Consider the following 13,748-nt stretch of genomic DNA (forward strand, 5'->3'; position numbering starts at 1 on the left):
TTTTGCACCTTCAAAACTGTAGACTTGGATAAAGGTGTATTGAAAATTTGACCCAATGGGCTATATCTGAAGCCTAGGGAAAGACTCCCGTTAACTTCAGTAGGAATTGGATCAGGTCTTTTATATATAATGTCAAGGTAGAAATTGAAAGGTGTCAAAGGAGCATTTTGGTCTTTGACTAATATTTACTTCATTTTGATCTTCTGTCTTAGAAAATGTCTGGAGCCAATTCTCTGTTCTTCCAGAGGATTTCTTCATCGGAAACTGGAGAGTTCAAATTGGTCTTACAAGGAGACTTTTGTAGCCATTTATACTCGGTAGAAAGCAACATTTAGCACCAGACCTTCACTGGTATAAATCAATTTACCTCCACTGAAGTCAGCCAGGCTATGCTGATTTACGCCAACTGAGGACCTGGCCTTCCATACCCAAGTAAAGCCTTGAAAAAGATGCTTAACTGGCTAGTGCGGTTGAGGTTCTTGGTCAAGGGCCACACCCAAGTCTTCTCACTGACTTCACTGGGCTTTGGGTACGGTTGGCGTGAAATTGGATTAATTTTGCTCCAGTAAACCCCTGAAATCTGCCACCTGTTACTAGGATGCCAAGATGGTCTCTGAGAAGAGAGTTCAGACTGTAATGTCATGGAGGGTTCCCAGCTGCTCCAGAATGGTTAGCGTCATTATTGACGATTTAGAGAATTATTATGTCCGGCCATTTCAGCTTGTTCATTTCCTCTGCAGTGCATCTGGTAGGACAGTCGGGGCACAGGCTATCATTGGGCTTTTGTTACTGTTGTTTATTATTTGTATGACCGTAGCGCCTAGAGGCCCTAGTCATGGGCCAGGACCCCAGTGTGCTAGGCGCTGTACAAACATAGAACAAAAAGCTGGTCCCTGCCCCAAATTGCTTCCGATCTAACTACAAGACAAGAGACCACAGAGGGATACAGACAGCCTGATGGGAGAGAACAAGAGAACGAGGCAGAATGAGACAGAATTGGTCTCAGCACACCAGCAGCCTAACTGGTGTCAAGTTTTCATAGGCAAACCCAGTACGTGTCATTGGAAGTCTGTACCTGAATCACGGCATACCATGCTGCAAGCCAGTGCCTGCTGCACCTGCATCTGGAGAGCACGAGCGTTGCTGCTTGTTCTGAATCGGTGGTTCCTAACCACTACTCTGTGCGCCACTACCAGCGCATCAGGCTTTTGTGTGACTGTAGGCGGCTCCCTTACGCCCTGCTCTGCTATCTCAGTCTGTTCTCTAGATTCCCAAGAGGCAGGCTGAGAAGGTAAAGGATTAGCTGCGTGAGTAGCCCAAGGAAATGGCCCTGGGTAGTCAAAGAGCATCTCCCAAGACCCATCTGAAGAGTCTCTCATTTGTCTTGTGCAATGGACCAAGATTCACCTGCGTGAAGGAATATTCCACCAAACCAACGACACACAAGTTGCAGGGACGATTTCTTTACAAATCCTTCTGCACGGAGCATTTATAGCTATTGCCATTGAGTCTGGCAGTGGCAGAGCATGTCCACTGAGGTCTTGCTCCAGTTAGTCATTGACAAAACGCCCCAGATCAGGCCTCAACTCAGCTGCTTACCTCCATTACAGCATCTGCCCTGGGTGCAGACGAGATGGCCATCGTTCGAACAATTCACCCACTGGGGTGTTTCTCCAGGGATGGGTGCCCCAGAAATGCAGGACACGCCCTTTTATCCAAAAGGCCTGGGGGCCCTCCGAAAGCTTCCAATAACCAGGCATACACATGTGGACTCGGATAACTAGGATTTTCAGGTAAAGGGGATTCAGATAGCTGGTATTTAATTTCACATGTGCCCAACTTTCTACACATGAATAGTCCCGTTGACTAATCGTGGGTGCAAAGCTAAGTAGGTGTATAAGTGCCCGGAAGATGGGGGCCTACGTATATAAATATACACGGCTACAAGAATCCTGGCAAACATAAAAGGGTCAAATCCTGCTTCCTGTGGGTGAAATTCTCCCCCATACAAAAGACAAACACAAGGCCCATAGGCCCAGATCGTCAAAAGTATTTAGGCAACCAGCTCCCATTGAAATCAGTGGGAGTTAAGCAGCTAAATATCTTTGGAGAGTCTGGGCTATAGGGCTTAAGTGGGACTTGAGCAGGGCATTGACCTTGATTGGTCGACTTTCTGCACGGGGTGAATTTCCCCTTCATACGAGCTGGAATCAGTAAGACCAGCATTGGCCATGACGCTGGTGGAAATCCAGAGGAAGCATGTTCAATCAGAGGACTTACTCCAGGTCTACCTCTGTGTAAATAAGATGAGAACATGGCCCAAGGGGCTCCTCGCAGGAGTAAGGCAATCTGCACGGGCCCTGTACCCCAGTTAATTGCCCTGTCTATGATTTCAAACTGACTTTGCACCTTGTCGACTTCCCACCGCCAAATGTCTCCAAGCGGCCCCTGTACAGTTATATACGGCAAGGAAAATGAAAGGTCAGTCATGCCGTCCACACGGCTGTGGCGAGCTGGCACCGTTTGTTACTACCGCCTGTAATTCTGCATTTGATACCGTCTAGGCTGAGGGAGTTGTTCTTAGCAACAGAGTTGGATTTTATTGCCAGTTGTTTTGCAGTTGGATTTGTGCCATAGGTGTGGGGTAGAAGGCAGAGTGCCTAGCTCTCTCCCACTTCCCTGTTTATCTAACTTTTTGACCCTGGAGAATTTGATTCTATTTTTTCCCCTCTTTTCCTCTTAAAAAAAAATTAAATAAAATAACCTGGCTCAATAGGAGGCATTTTCTTGAACTTATTAAAAATCCAGACTTGTAAATTAATTTGTTCATGTTGTACAATGGCAGTGCAGATGGACTCATTAGCATGCACACAACAAATAATTATAGATGAATTTTTAGCTGGCCTGCTTAATGGGCTTGCTGGGTTAATTATGTCAATGTATAATTACATCAGCCCTGGGAGACATAATGGCACACCCTGCTGAGCAGACACTAGCTAATGATGGTGTAATGCTGACAGAGGGAAGACATACTGTTCTGAATGCACCTGCTTACCTCTGCACAAACTGCTATTGTCTGTGCCTGCCTTTGCCCAAATAAACAGGCATTATCAGGAGTGTGTGTTGCTGGCTGGCATTCGAGCAGGTTTCGGGGTGGGAATGGAGGGCCACATGAATCGGAGGAGTCCTGAAGGCCTGGGATGAAAGCCTTTATTCTCGCAGCGCTTACGAGTGTGCTCAGACTTCAACACGGCTCGCTGGCTTATGTTAAGGACAATCTCAAAGACGCCACGTTTGGATTCCGATCTCCCTGCCCCGCTCTCTAAGGCCTGGGTTTTAAAAAGCTCAAATGCCCGTGTCACTGAGGCCATGCGTCCTAGCTGGTGGTTTGCATGCACACCACTTTTCCAGGATCGCTGTGCTGTACGGACGCATGGGTGACTGGGGCAGTCAGAAATGGGGGCCTAAATCAGGAGCTAATCCATAGACTTGGCTGCAGTCGCTCCATATTGATGCTGGTGTAACCGCGAGCAGAGTCTGGCCCCTTTAATTTAGGAAGGTGGCTGCGGCATGCACACTGTGCAGAATCGAGAATGGGGTTTGTAAGAGGAAACCCATCCTGCCTTCCCTGCCATGCGGGAAATTTGGGTGTGCAGGGAATGCAGCCTGGGGCTCATTCTGGATCAACCGCCCACTCTGTTCCCCATGATACAGATGGCCTCGATCCAGTGCAAAGGAACAGTTACGCTCACCCTAGCATTGGTCACCGTCCCGGCCCGGGCATACAGGCTCTGATCCAGGCTGCAAGCGTCCGCATTGTTCCCGGAGGGCGCGGGGGCAGCTCACTGCCAGCTGCTGCCCCTCACCTCGTTGCCTTGCTCCCCTTTAGACCCCGTTCCTGTCCTGGAGGTGGCGCAGAGCTCAGAAGAGAGGCTGCAGCAGATCCAGTGCCTCGACCCTGAGAACCCACCCCTGAAGGAGCTCAACAGGCAGCGGAAGAAACATCCAGAGCTCCTTGGCACCAAAGGTACCAGCCACTCCTCCCTTGCCCTGGTTCATTTCCGGCACCTGGACAAGGGGGAGCCAGGGGCGTGTCCACGTCTCCCGGTGCTGGGGCAGGCAGAGGCCTTTGCAGGCCTCCAGTTGAGTTTCCAGCTGGGTAATAATAATAACCCTTAGCGCTTGTATGGGGCAAATCATCCCCCTGTCTGTGCTCTGCTTGGGGCACGGGACACCCTGGCGACTGGGGGAGGGATGGACACTTCCCTGCACTCTGCTTCACGGCTGCGGGGCGGGGCCAGGGTGGGAGCCGCTTCATGGGGCTTTTGCTCCAAACCAGCTCAGTCCCTTCCATGGAGCTTCTCTTCCAATCCCCGACTTGGAGTCAAAGGTGAGACTGGAAGGCTGGGCTGATTCCCCTGCAGACGGGCAGGCCAGCTCCCTGCAGCCTCGTGCTCTCCCTGGGCCGGGGGTCCCTGCTGGGATCCACTGTAGATTAATCGGTGCTGCTCTCCGCCCAGTGAGGGGCTGCCTGGGGGCTGGTTTGACAGGTGAGGGTTGTGCTGGCGAGTGTCTGTCACTGAACCCCCACCTGATGCCCCCTGTGGTGTGTGGAATCTGTTCTGTTTGATACGTTTCAGGGAGGGGCCCAATCCTGTGTGCCCCCAGGAAGTTGTCTACTCCCATTAAAGTCAAGGGGCCTGATCCTCAAAGTCGATGGAGCTGCGCTGATTTGTACCAGCTGATCACCGTGAAAGGGACTGGGCAGCCAGGGAGCAGAATCAGCAGCAAACACCAGACCCTGCTGCCCTCACGCAGGCTTGTCAATCCAATGGGCTTTAACTGAGTTGAGCTGCATTTTCTCCCGGCCTCTGGCCGCCGAGGGACAGGACAGTGTCCTTCTCTAGGGCAGCCCCCTGCAGTTCCAGGTTGTGTGCAATAATACCATGTGCTCATTTCTTTCTCCACCAGTGTGGTACTTCATTGAGGGCCCCTCTGCAAACCCCAGTGAAATGTCACCCAGGGTGGAGAAAAAGAACAAGAAGAAACAAATGAATTCTAACGAATCTTTATTAGCGACAGCACAGTTAACATTGGGGCTTAGTTTTAAAGGGGCACTGTCAGAATAAAAATCACGGACCAGCTCTTCAGCTAGTGTAATTTAATCATATTTAACACCTAGCTCTTATACACGGCTTTTCAGCAGTAGATCTCAAACGGCTTTACAAAGGAGGTCAGGGGCTCCATCCCCATTTTACAGATGGGGAAACTGAGGTACAGAGAGGGGAGGTGGCTTGCCCAAGGTCACCCAGTAGGCCAGTGGCAGAGCCAGGAATAGAATCCAGGTTTACTGAGTCCCAGTCCAGCGCTCTCCCCTCTAGACCCGGCTCTGGTGATACTGATTTATGCCAGCTAAGGATCTGGCCTTGTACTCTCAACAAACCTTTGTTTCTTACCATGTGTCACTAGTGACTCCTCAGATCTTTAACACTGAAAAGGAGCCTGAACTGGCCCAAGTAGCTTATTTTGCTCTTCAGGCAGCTTGTCTGGTTTTTTGCCTGTTGGAAATGCAGGAGGTCACTTTCACAGCTGGCTGTGGTCAGTTTCCCTGTCAGGTTCTCAGTACAGCAGCGTTTGGGGTGCGAACCACTTTGGGCCGAGACAGTCATTGCAGGGCCCGAGATGATGCAGCCGGCTCCTGCGAGGTGCCCTGGGACTGGGAGGGTGCTCAGCAGGGCTGTCCGGAAAACAAGAACTGCACTTTGTGAAAAATGTCACGGTTTCATCATCTGTTTTCCTTTTGCATTGGAACAAAATCTAGAGCATTCCAAAGAAATGGTTAAAAAACAAGAGAGAAATCAAGCGAGCCCAACCTCCTGCCAGCAGCCCAATGGGTGTGGCGCTTACCTGGGGTGTGGGAGATGCAGGTTTGAGCCCCCGCCCTTCCTAATTCACCAGGTGATAGAGTTGGAGCTGCTCAACTTTGTATAAATAATGAAATATTCATTGGGCCAGAGAGGGAGAGACTGACTCTATGGGCTGGGTCACCCATGGTGCATGCTTTAACCAGCCGCCTGCTGGGGAGGTGCATATCTCGCTCTGGTTTTGACCAGAAATTCCATCCTGGTTCTCAGAAACCTCCCCCAGGGCCACCCAGAGGATTCAGGGGGCCTGGGGCAAAGCAATTTCGGGGGCCCCTTCCATAAAAAGAAGTTGCAATACTATAGAATACTATATTCTCGTCGGGGCCCGGGGCCTGGGGCAAATTGCCCCGTTTGCCCCCCCCAGGCGGCCCTGACCTCCCCCATTAAAGTTTCATTGAACCCGGTAAGTGTCCACAAAAACTTTTGGTTTTGACCAACTGGCATTTCCTGACAAAAAGCCCTTTTTGTCTAAAAAATTCCCAGCCAGTTCTAGTGCACAGCATCTGAAGGCTACTGGCTTCCAGTGTTCCAGCCCAGAAAGCTACACTCTCCCCCTCCTCAACCCCCCCTTCTCCCCCCGTGCAAATCGCATGAAAATCGCAGCCATGGAGGGTGTTAAATAATGATGGGTCTTGAGCTCTGAGAGCTCTTTATGCAGAAGATTGGTTTCATGCAGGCATACTGTGCTCCAGGTTGGAGGCGCAGCGTAGTGTAGCTTAGACAGCTTTACTGGTCATTTACAGACTTTCCCACCACTAGGAGCTGAAGTGGTTCGAATGAGACTATTAGCAGATATAACCTAGCCAGGAAGCTGCCACTTTGGCAGGCTTCGGGCTGCACTCAGGATTTCACGCCCCGCTGTGATCCTCTAATGCAATTGACCAGCGGAACCTGCAGAACGTATCAACTCCGTGGCTGAAGTTCTGGAAATCGATTCTTTACCCCCTGAGATTGATCTCTTGGCCCTGGAAGAAGTGGTTGCTTTTTCACTTCTGTCATGCTGCTTATGTGAATTTTTCTTCCCGCCCCTCCCCCCCCCCACCCCACCCCCCGCAGAGCAAAGAGGGGGAACGTCTCCAGCTGGGCTCACGGTGTTGGAGGGAGCCAGGCTCACCAGCGTCAACAGCAAAGCACTTTTCACAGACACCTTGCTGCAGAGAAATGAAGCCGAAAAACAGAAGTACGTGAGTAGCAGAGGATGGGCCTTAAAACCGAAAAGTAAATACGATCTAGAGCTGCCTGCGGTGGGAATGTGAGTCTGTCTGTCTGTCTGCATACATATTCCCTCTGTCTGTCTGTCCTCTTTATGCGTCCACATACAGCTCTGTCTATCCATCCTCACCTTCTTTCTCGCCTGCCTAGCATTTATTCTGTGCTCCTCCCCCTTGCGAGCTGGGCTGAGGTTCACATGTCCTGCCCTGGCAACACGGGGCCAGACTCTGAGCTGTCACCAGGCACCATCCTCTGCCTGCCCTACCCATCTGAACCGTTTCCTACCTGGCCCATCCCCATGACTTGAGAGTTTCAAAGCTGCCTAAGGGATTTGATTCCCATTTTTCATTCAAATTAATGGTTCTTTCTGGTATCTAGGTTTCCTCACCTCACAGGCTGGCCTGTCCGCTCGCAGCCTGCTCTGGCAGGGGATCTGAGTTTGAGTCTCAGGCCAGCAGGTGTGGAAGGAATGGGCCCCAAATCAGGCCTGATGTAAGTGACTTTTGACCCCGGTGAAGTACATTAGGGCTGGGTTTGGTCCACTGGGCTCGTGTCCCATGGCAGGAGCTCCAACAGCACTCTAGAGCGACCCCCTCTGGCTGGTGCTCACAGTGGCATTACCAGGATCCAAAGGGAGCTTTTCAAGCCCTCCATGGATGCGACCTCATTCAGGGCTGCTGAGGAGGGGAAAGGGAGTCATGTGCCAGAAAGAAAAACTCTGTCCTCGGTCACTATCTGGCCAGTGCAAACCAGTCTGAAACAGGGGCTTATGCTGGCCTTGGAAGAGATGCCCATTGGCAAAGATCTGCTTGAGTGAGAGACACATTTGTACGCTAGTGCATACAAGATTGTGTGCGTGGGTGTGAGTGTGTTTACGTGTGTATGTTGCATGCACGCTGTCGTGGTCATTGTACCGTCATCCCTAGACCTGGGAGTTTATTTCCTATCCCCAGCTGGTAAACATGGCAATCACCGACTCGTCTTTCTCCCGGGTGGTGTTTTGCTTGGAGGATTCAGATAAATACAGCCCAGCACATGAACCTCCTTAACTGGCCTTTCCGTTTCGACAGGCTAAAGTTTATCAAAAGCTCCTGTAATGGAACTTCATTGTTCTACCTTAGCATGCTGAGCTGATTAACAAATGCAGGAGCTTTAAACCCTCCATTGCCCTTCTTCTGGAGGAAGCTCCTGCCAAACACAGGTTAGAAATATTGCAAAATAACTTTTCCCTGATTGCTTTTTCCCCACTTCAGGTTAATTACAGGTGGGTTTTTATTTTCCCCTCTGACTGTCAGAAAATGATTAAAAATGTGGTTCCCTTATAACCTGAAAGATGCATCCACTTTGTGTTTCCTTACTGTCTTCTCAAATAAGTCCAGCCCCGTCCCGTGCTGCTCCAGGAGACGAGGGCGATTTGCAAGGCACATTGCCTCATCTGTCTGTCCGCGTGTGGGCCTGGTTCGCTGGGAGTGGAGAGTGCTCAGCGCCTCTGAAAATTAGACCTTTTGGCCCAGAGCCTCCAGGGGATTGAGGCTGCGGAAGCTAAACGCCTAAAGCCCTGTGAGGATCTAGGGCACCCAGAATTAGTGGCTTCTTCTGAAAATATGGCCCGACCCAGGAGCCACTCTCACATCCATCCCTGGGCCTACCACTACTCCTTACGCTACCAGGGATGGGGTCCCATCCAGCATGGCGCTCACAGGGCAAGGCCTTTCCTTCCTCGGCAGGTTCTCTCTCGAGTGTGTTCCCCCTGCACGGTGGAACTCAGCCCGTTCTGCTGCTAAGGGACTCCTGCAAGGCGGGGAAAGGCCGTTTGGGGCCTCCGGGAGGTAACTCTCAAGATGAGTCACAGATTCCACGTGGAGGCCTTGCTTCCCGGTCACTGGACCGACAGAGAGTCTAAGTGGAATAAACTCTGTCATGGGTCCCCGGGGAGAGGGACAGTGCAGTCTGCGCCGTGGCACCAGGGTCAGGCTATTCGAGTGCTGTGACAGCAGCTAGCAAGAGGGCTGGGAGGCGGGGGCTGAGGGAGCAGATATGCCAATGATGTAGTACTCTGTAGGAACCCCATCAGCGCAGTCTCTGCTGGCCCATGGCTGGGCTGGGTACGGCTGGAGTCTGAACTGCCCAGGCTAGCAGGGTGTTGGCATGTGCCAGGGGAACCCAGGGCAGTGCCGGTGCTTGAGAGGGAAGTGCTGGCCTCAGTTTTGACTCCTAGATCTGAATTTCCTGGTTCCTGGGGAGCTGCCACAAACTCCATGGATCTGGGGGGCTGGATGGCCTGTGTTTTGGCGCTGTGGCTATTGAATCCGGCATTACGGGCTCCCTGCTAATGATGCTGCCGCTCGTTGGATCTTTGCCCCACAGCCGTTCATTGCATGGTGCAGTTCTGTCCGGCCGACCCAACACCTCCAATGAAACAGGAGGTGGGGAAGGCCACCCCGATAATGGGCTGGATCACGTGGGGTCACCCAAGGGAGGGGCAACGCCATGCTAAAGCTTGCCCAGGCCCCGATGAATCATTTGCTCGAGGCGGGGTTTGCAGAACTGCAGAGGACCGTGAGTCATGGCCTTCCAATCACGTGGGTGCCCCAAGCCAGGCATCGAGACTGTGTGTCTGGAAGGCCAGCCCTGCCAGAGGTGAGCTGCCGTGGTCTCCCGACCTGTGCCTATGCACGGGCCCCATTCCCTCGACTTCGTCAGGAGGCGCTTGCAGGGTACAGAGCAAAATCTCCCAGTTAATCCCTGGAGATTTGCCAGGGGACAATGGCACACCGGGCAGCTGTCCCAGAGCACTGCCTCTGCCCCCTTCCCACACCAGTGGGTTCGGCTGGTGGGAAGGGGTGCTCACGCTCCGCTCCCCCGTTACCTTTACCAGCCACTCTTGGGCGCCCCCAGTGTCAAGGCTGAGTGTTTGCTGATATGTCACCCCTGCTCCAGTGGAGAAACCCTTCCACAGCTGCTGCCTCTCTCTGGATCACAAAGATTGCTAGCTAGGGAAGAGTATTTCAGATGTGCACAATCCTGGCTGGATTAATTACGTGTGCGATTAGAGGGTCCTGAAAACCTAGATTCTCCATGCACTCTCTAGCTGTTAGCTTGCAAGTAACTGACCCAGGAGGTGGTGACCAATCCTTCAGAGCCAGGAAGCTCTATTATGTCAACCCGTTGCATTGATCATTGGCTCGGGCGACGGTTACACATGGCACAGAGCTTTGCCATCCCCCTGGGTCAACAGTGATGCTGGCACCGTGGGCATCTGCAAAGTCTGGCTAGTGCAGATTCCTCATGGACTGTTTGGACAGTGCCTGCGTCTGCAGTGATAGCGCTTGGGGTCTGGAGCGTGTGAGAGTTGTGCTGGAGGCTTAGCAGAGTGAAGGAGTCCATTAGCCGCCTGCACTCACTTCTGGTTCATTTCCACTCTTAGAGGAACTCCAAAATAGCCCGATGGATTTTCTTTTCTTCCCCCCCCCCCTCTTATTTATCTATAGGTAGATCTTTAATTCTTTTCACCAATTTTTGCCCAGAAATTTATTTCTGGGCTGAGATCCAACATGCCAAGTTTTTCAGCCTGAAGTGAATTTTTACGGCCGGGGCTATAAACCCCCTGGAAATAGAGGTTTTTAATGGAATGCGGACAACTCTAGTGGCATGAAAACGTCTCGGCTGCAATAGGCGTATACATTTTCTAGGGAAACTTCTGAATGATGGGGTTTAAGTACATGTTAAAAAAGTGAAATGAGCAGTTCGATGGCCCGGTGTGGAGGAAACGGAGCTGTTCGTGCGTTCCCAACCCTTGGGAGAGCAGAACGGGAGTGACTCCGGAGAGCCAGGCCTCACACTGGCCCCGGGTGAGCTGTGTATGAGCACAGAAGCTGGTCACTGATATCGACCCTTCTCTTCACAGGGGACTACAGGAAGCACAGATCACTTTGGCGGCTAGGCTGGGGGAAGCAGAAGAAAAGATCAAAGTGCTACATGCAGGTATTGAAAGATGTGACGTCCAAAAGTCCCGCCCAGCGTGGGTCCCTGAGCCCTTGGCTGTAGATCCAGATGCGGGTGAGGCTCAGTGGTGCTTTGGCTCTTCTCCCCTGGGTGCGCGGACATCACTGCCCTCCTGACAGAGCAGTCAGGGGTCACATGTGCACACCAAGGGGAGAACATGCTATAGGGGCACATCACACCTGTCTGGCCTTTATCGTCATGGGACCACATTCAGATTGGACTTGCTTGCCCAGCCCAGCCCTACCCAAGTAAGGGCCTGATCCTACCCTCAGTAAAGTCAACAGGGAGAGTCTCACTGATTTCAGTGGGAACTGGATCTCAAAGGGCTTTACAAAGGAGGTCAGTGTCAGTATCCCATTTTACAGATAGGGAAACTGAGGCAGGGAGGGGTATGACTTGCCCACGGTCACCCATCAAGGCAGCAGCAGAGCCAGGGATAGAACCCAGCTTTCCTGGGTTCCAGGCCAGTGTTCTAGCCAGTAGGCCAGTGTGACGCCATTGACTTAGTTGTGCCTAAGGACATAGTGGCCCCAAGGGTTGAGTGCCTGCCCCCTTGAGTCCCCCGGCCAGAGGGGGGAATTGCACCCACTCTGGTTCTGCAACTGGAGGGGGCTGCAGGCAGGGAGTTGCTGAGACTGCGTGTTCGTGGCCTCAGACGCTCTCCTGTGTTCCTGGTGCACAGAGCTGCCCTGTAGCCTGTCGTCAATCGCTGCCTAGAAGCGTGTGCATAGGCTGTCATGCCCCTTTGCCCTGCCACACTGCCCACGCCATCTCCGTGGGGCTCTCCCAAAGGTGTGGACACACTCAGGGCATCTGTCCTGCAGTGCCCTGCTCGGCCATGCTCACCTCCTGTGTTTGGAACAGCCAGGAGGAAGGGCAAACTGGGCAGGAAAAGCAGCTGCTAAAGGTCTTGAACAAACAGCCACTGGCTGGGTTATGGTCACCCAAGGGAGAAGAGAGGAGGAGATCTGGGTGCCATGGACGGGGGCGAGCTGTGCAGGGTGGTCCAAGGGGGCACAGCGAGGAGCCTGGGGCTGAAATTAAGTGGAGGAAAATTGGGCCCCATCTTGACCCCACTGCAGCCAATGACAACACTCCCACTGGCTTCTCTAGGGCCAGGCTTTGGCCCCATTACCAGGAATAACTTTCTGACAGTATCAGACTCTGGTCTCCCCATGGGAGTGGAAACTACTGTGGATAATGAACTAGGAGAGAGAGGGCCAGATCCTCAACTGGGATAAATCAATGCAGCTCCATTAACTTCAACAGAGTGACTGGTTCACTGCAGCTGAAGATCTGGCCTGTACGGTAGGGCGAGGAATGGGCCTATTAGATCTCTCCAGGTTTAATTTCTCTGGTTCTCGCGCTCTATTTCTGCTCCCGGCGGGAACCCAGAAAGTCGCTGGTGCATGAAAAATGTTCATCCCTTCGCTAACAACACAGAGGCTAATTGAACGTTTCAGGAGCTCCAAAAAGGTTTGGGTCGAAAATCTATTAACTGGTCCTAAAGTCTAGGAACATGGTGACTATTTTTTAAAGCCTATCAGTTTTATTGTCTTTATTTGCATCTTGGTTTTGCATCAGTTGAAATAAAAATTTTAAAAAATATTCATTTGAACGGCAGCAGAACAGAGGGCTGAGTGGGAGCTTGCCAAAGGCGGCTTGATCCACCTTCCAACCAACCGGTGCTTTACCAGCCACCAATAAATCTCCTTCCAAGGGGAGAGCGTTACTTACTGTGTGTTGTTTGATTTTCCTTCTGGTCAGCGCTAAAGGCAACCCAGACGGAGCTGCTCGACCTGCGGTGTAAATATGATGAAGAGGCGGCTTCAAAGTAAGTCACTCGGTTTTGTCTATCGACCAAAGCCGTGCATGGTCCAAGCAGAGACGTTGTGTCTGGCCACAGCCTTTGAGGAGGGCCCGGCCTTCGGGTTGCATGTGAGATGTGTCAAGAGAGACCGAGCTGGAACAAGGCCCATCATCCCCACATTCCTGATGCCAGGGCATTGCACTCTATGGCGGATCTAATACTAACCACTTATATCTCCGGCCAACTGTTTGCCACTGGTTATCTAGCTGGGTATAGACCCGCACTGTGTACACCTACACGCATGCCACTTTCTGGAGGCTAGATCCTCACCTCTAACGAAGCTCCACTCAGTGCAGCACACCAAGGGGCTGGGCAACTGTGACATCACACCACCTTTACTCCTCCCCCAAACCGGCCCCCACTGCAACTGGGAGCAGCCTCAGGGCTACCCTAAATTGTACCTGGTCAGCATTTCATTTCATCCAGCAGCCTGTGATCTCCCGAGAGGCAGTTCCAGCTGTACTCTGCCCATGCCGCCTGCCAGGAGGCGGGAGTGGGGGTGGCAGGGATGTCTGTATTAATTTTATGTCATTGGAAGAGTCCCCTTGCATTTAATCCAGCCTTTCCCCACCGGAGCAGAGCGAAGGAACCATAACGGCTGAAGGTCTCCAAGCAGCATCACAGAGCTAGCCAGCCATCTCTTCAGGTCCCAGAAGAATCACCTTCAGGGGGGATATTTCTGAGACTGATGCACCAAACACTAGATCAGCTCTCAGCAGACTACTCCGCTCGCTCTG

The 13,748-nt window shown here is 52.1% G+C and overlaps 1 protein-coding gene across 4 annotated transcripts in view; it reads left to right on the forward strand.

The window, feature by feature from the left end:
• CUX2 (cut like homeobox 2) overlaps positions 1-13,748 on the forward strand; it is a 224,129-nt gene that overhangs the window by 174,825 nt on the left and 35,556 nt on the right. For all 4 annotated transcript variants that reach the window (XM_054006845.1, XM_054006848.1, XM_054006847.1 and 1 more), the window contains 4 exons: positions 3,890-4,027; positions 6,981-7,104; positions 11,044-11,120; positions 12,909-12,975. In XM_054006845.1, coding sequence (XP_053862820.1) covers positions 3,890-4,027; positions 6,981-7,104; positions 11,044-11,120; positions 12,909-12,975 — 406 coding nt within the window. The remainder of the gene's footprint in view (positions 1-3,889; positions 4,028-6,980; positions 7,105-11,043; positions 11,121-12,908; positions 12,976-13,748) is intronic.

The sequence above is a fragment of the Malaclemys terrapin genome, chromosome 16 (genome assembly GCF_027887155.1).
Source record: "Malaclemys terrapin pileata isolate rMalTer1 chromosome 16, rMalTer1.hap1, whole genome shotgun sequence".
Lineage (NCBI taxonomy): Eukaryota > Metazoa > Chordata > Testudines > Emydidae > Malaclemys > Malaclemys terrapin.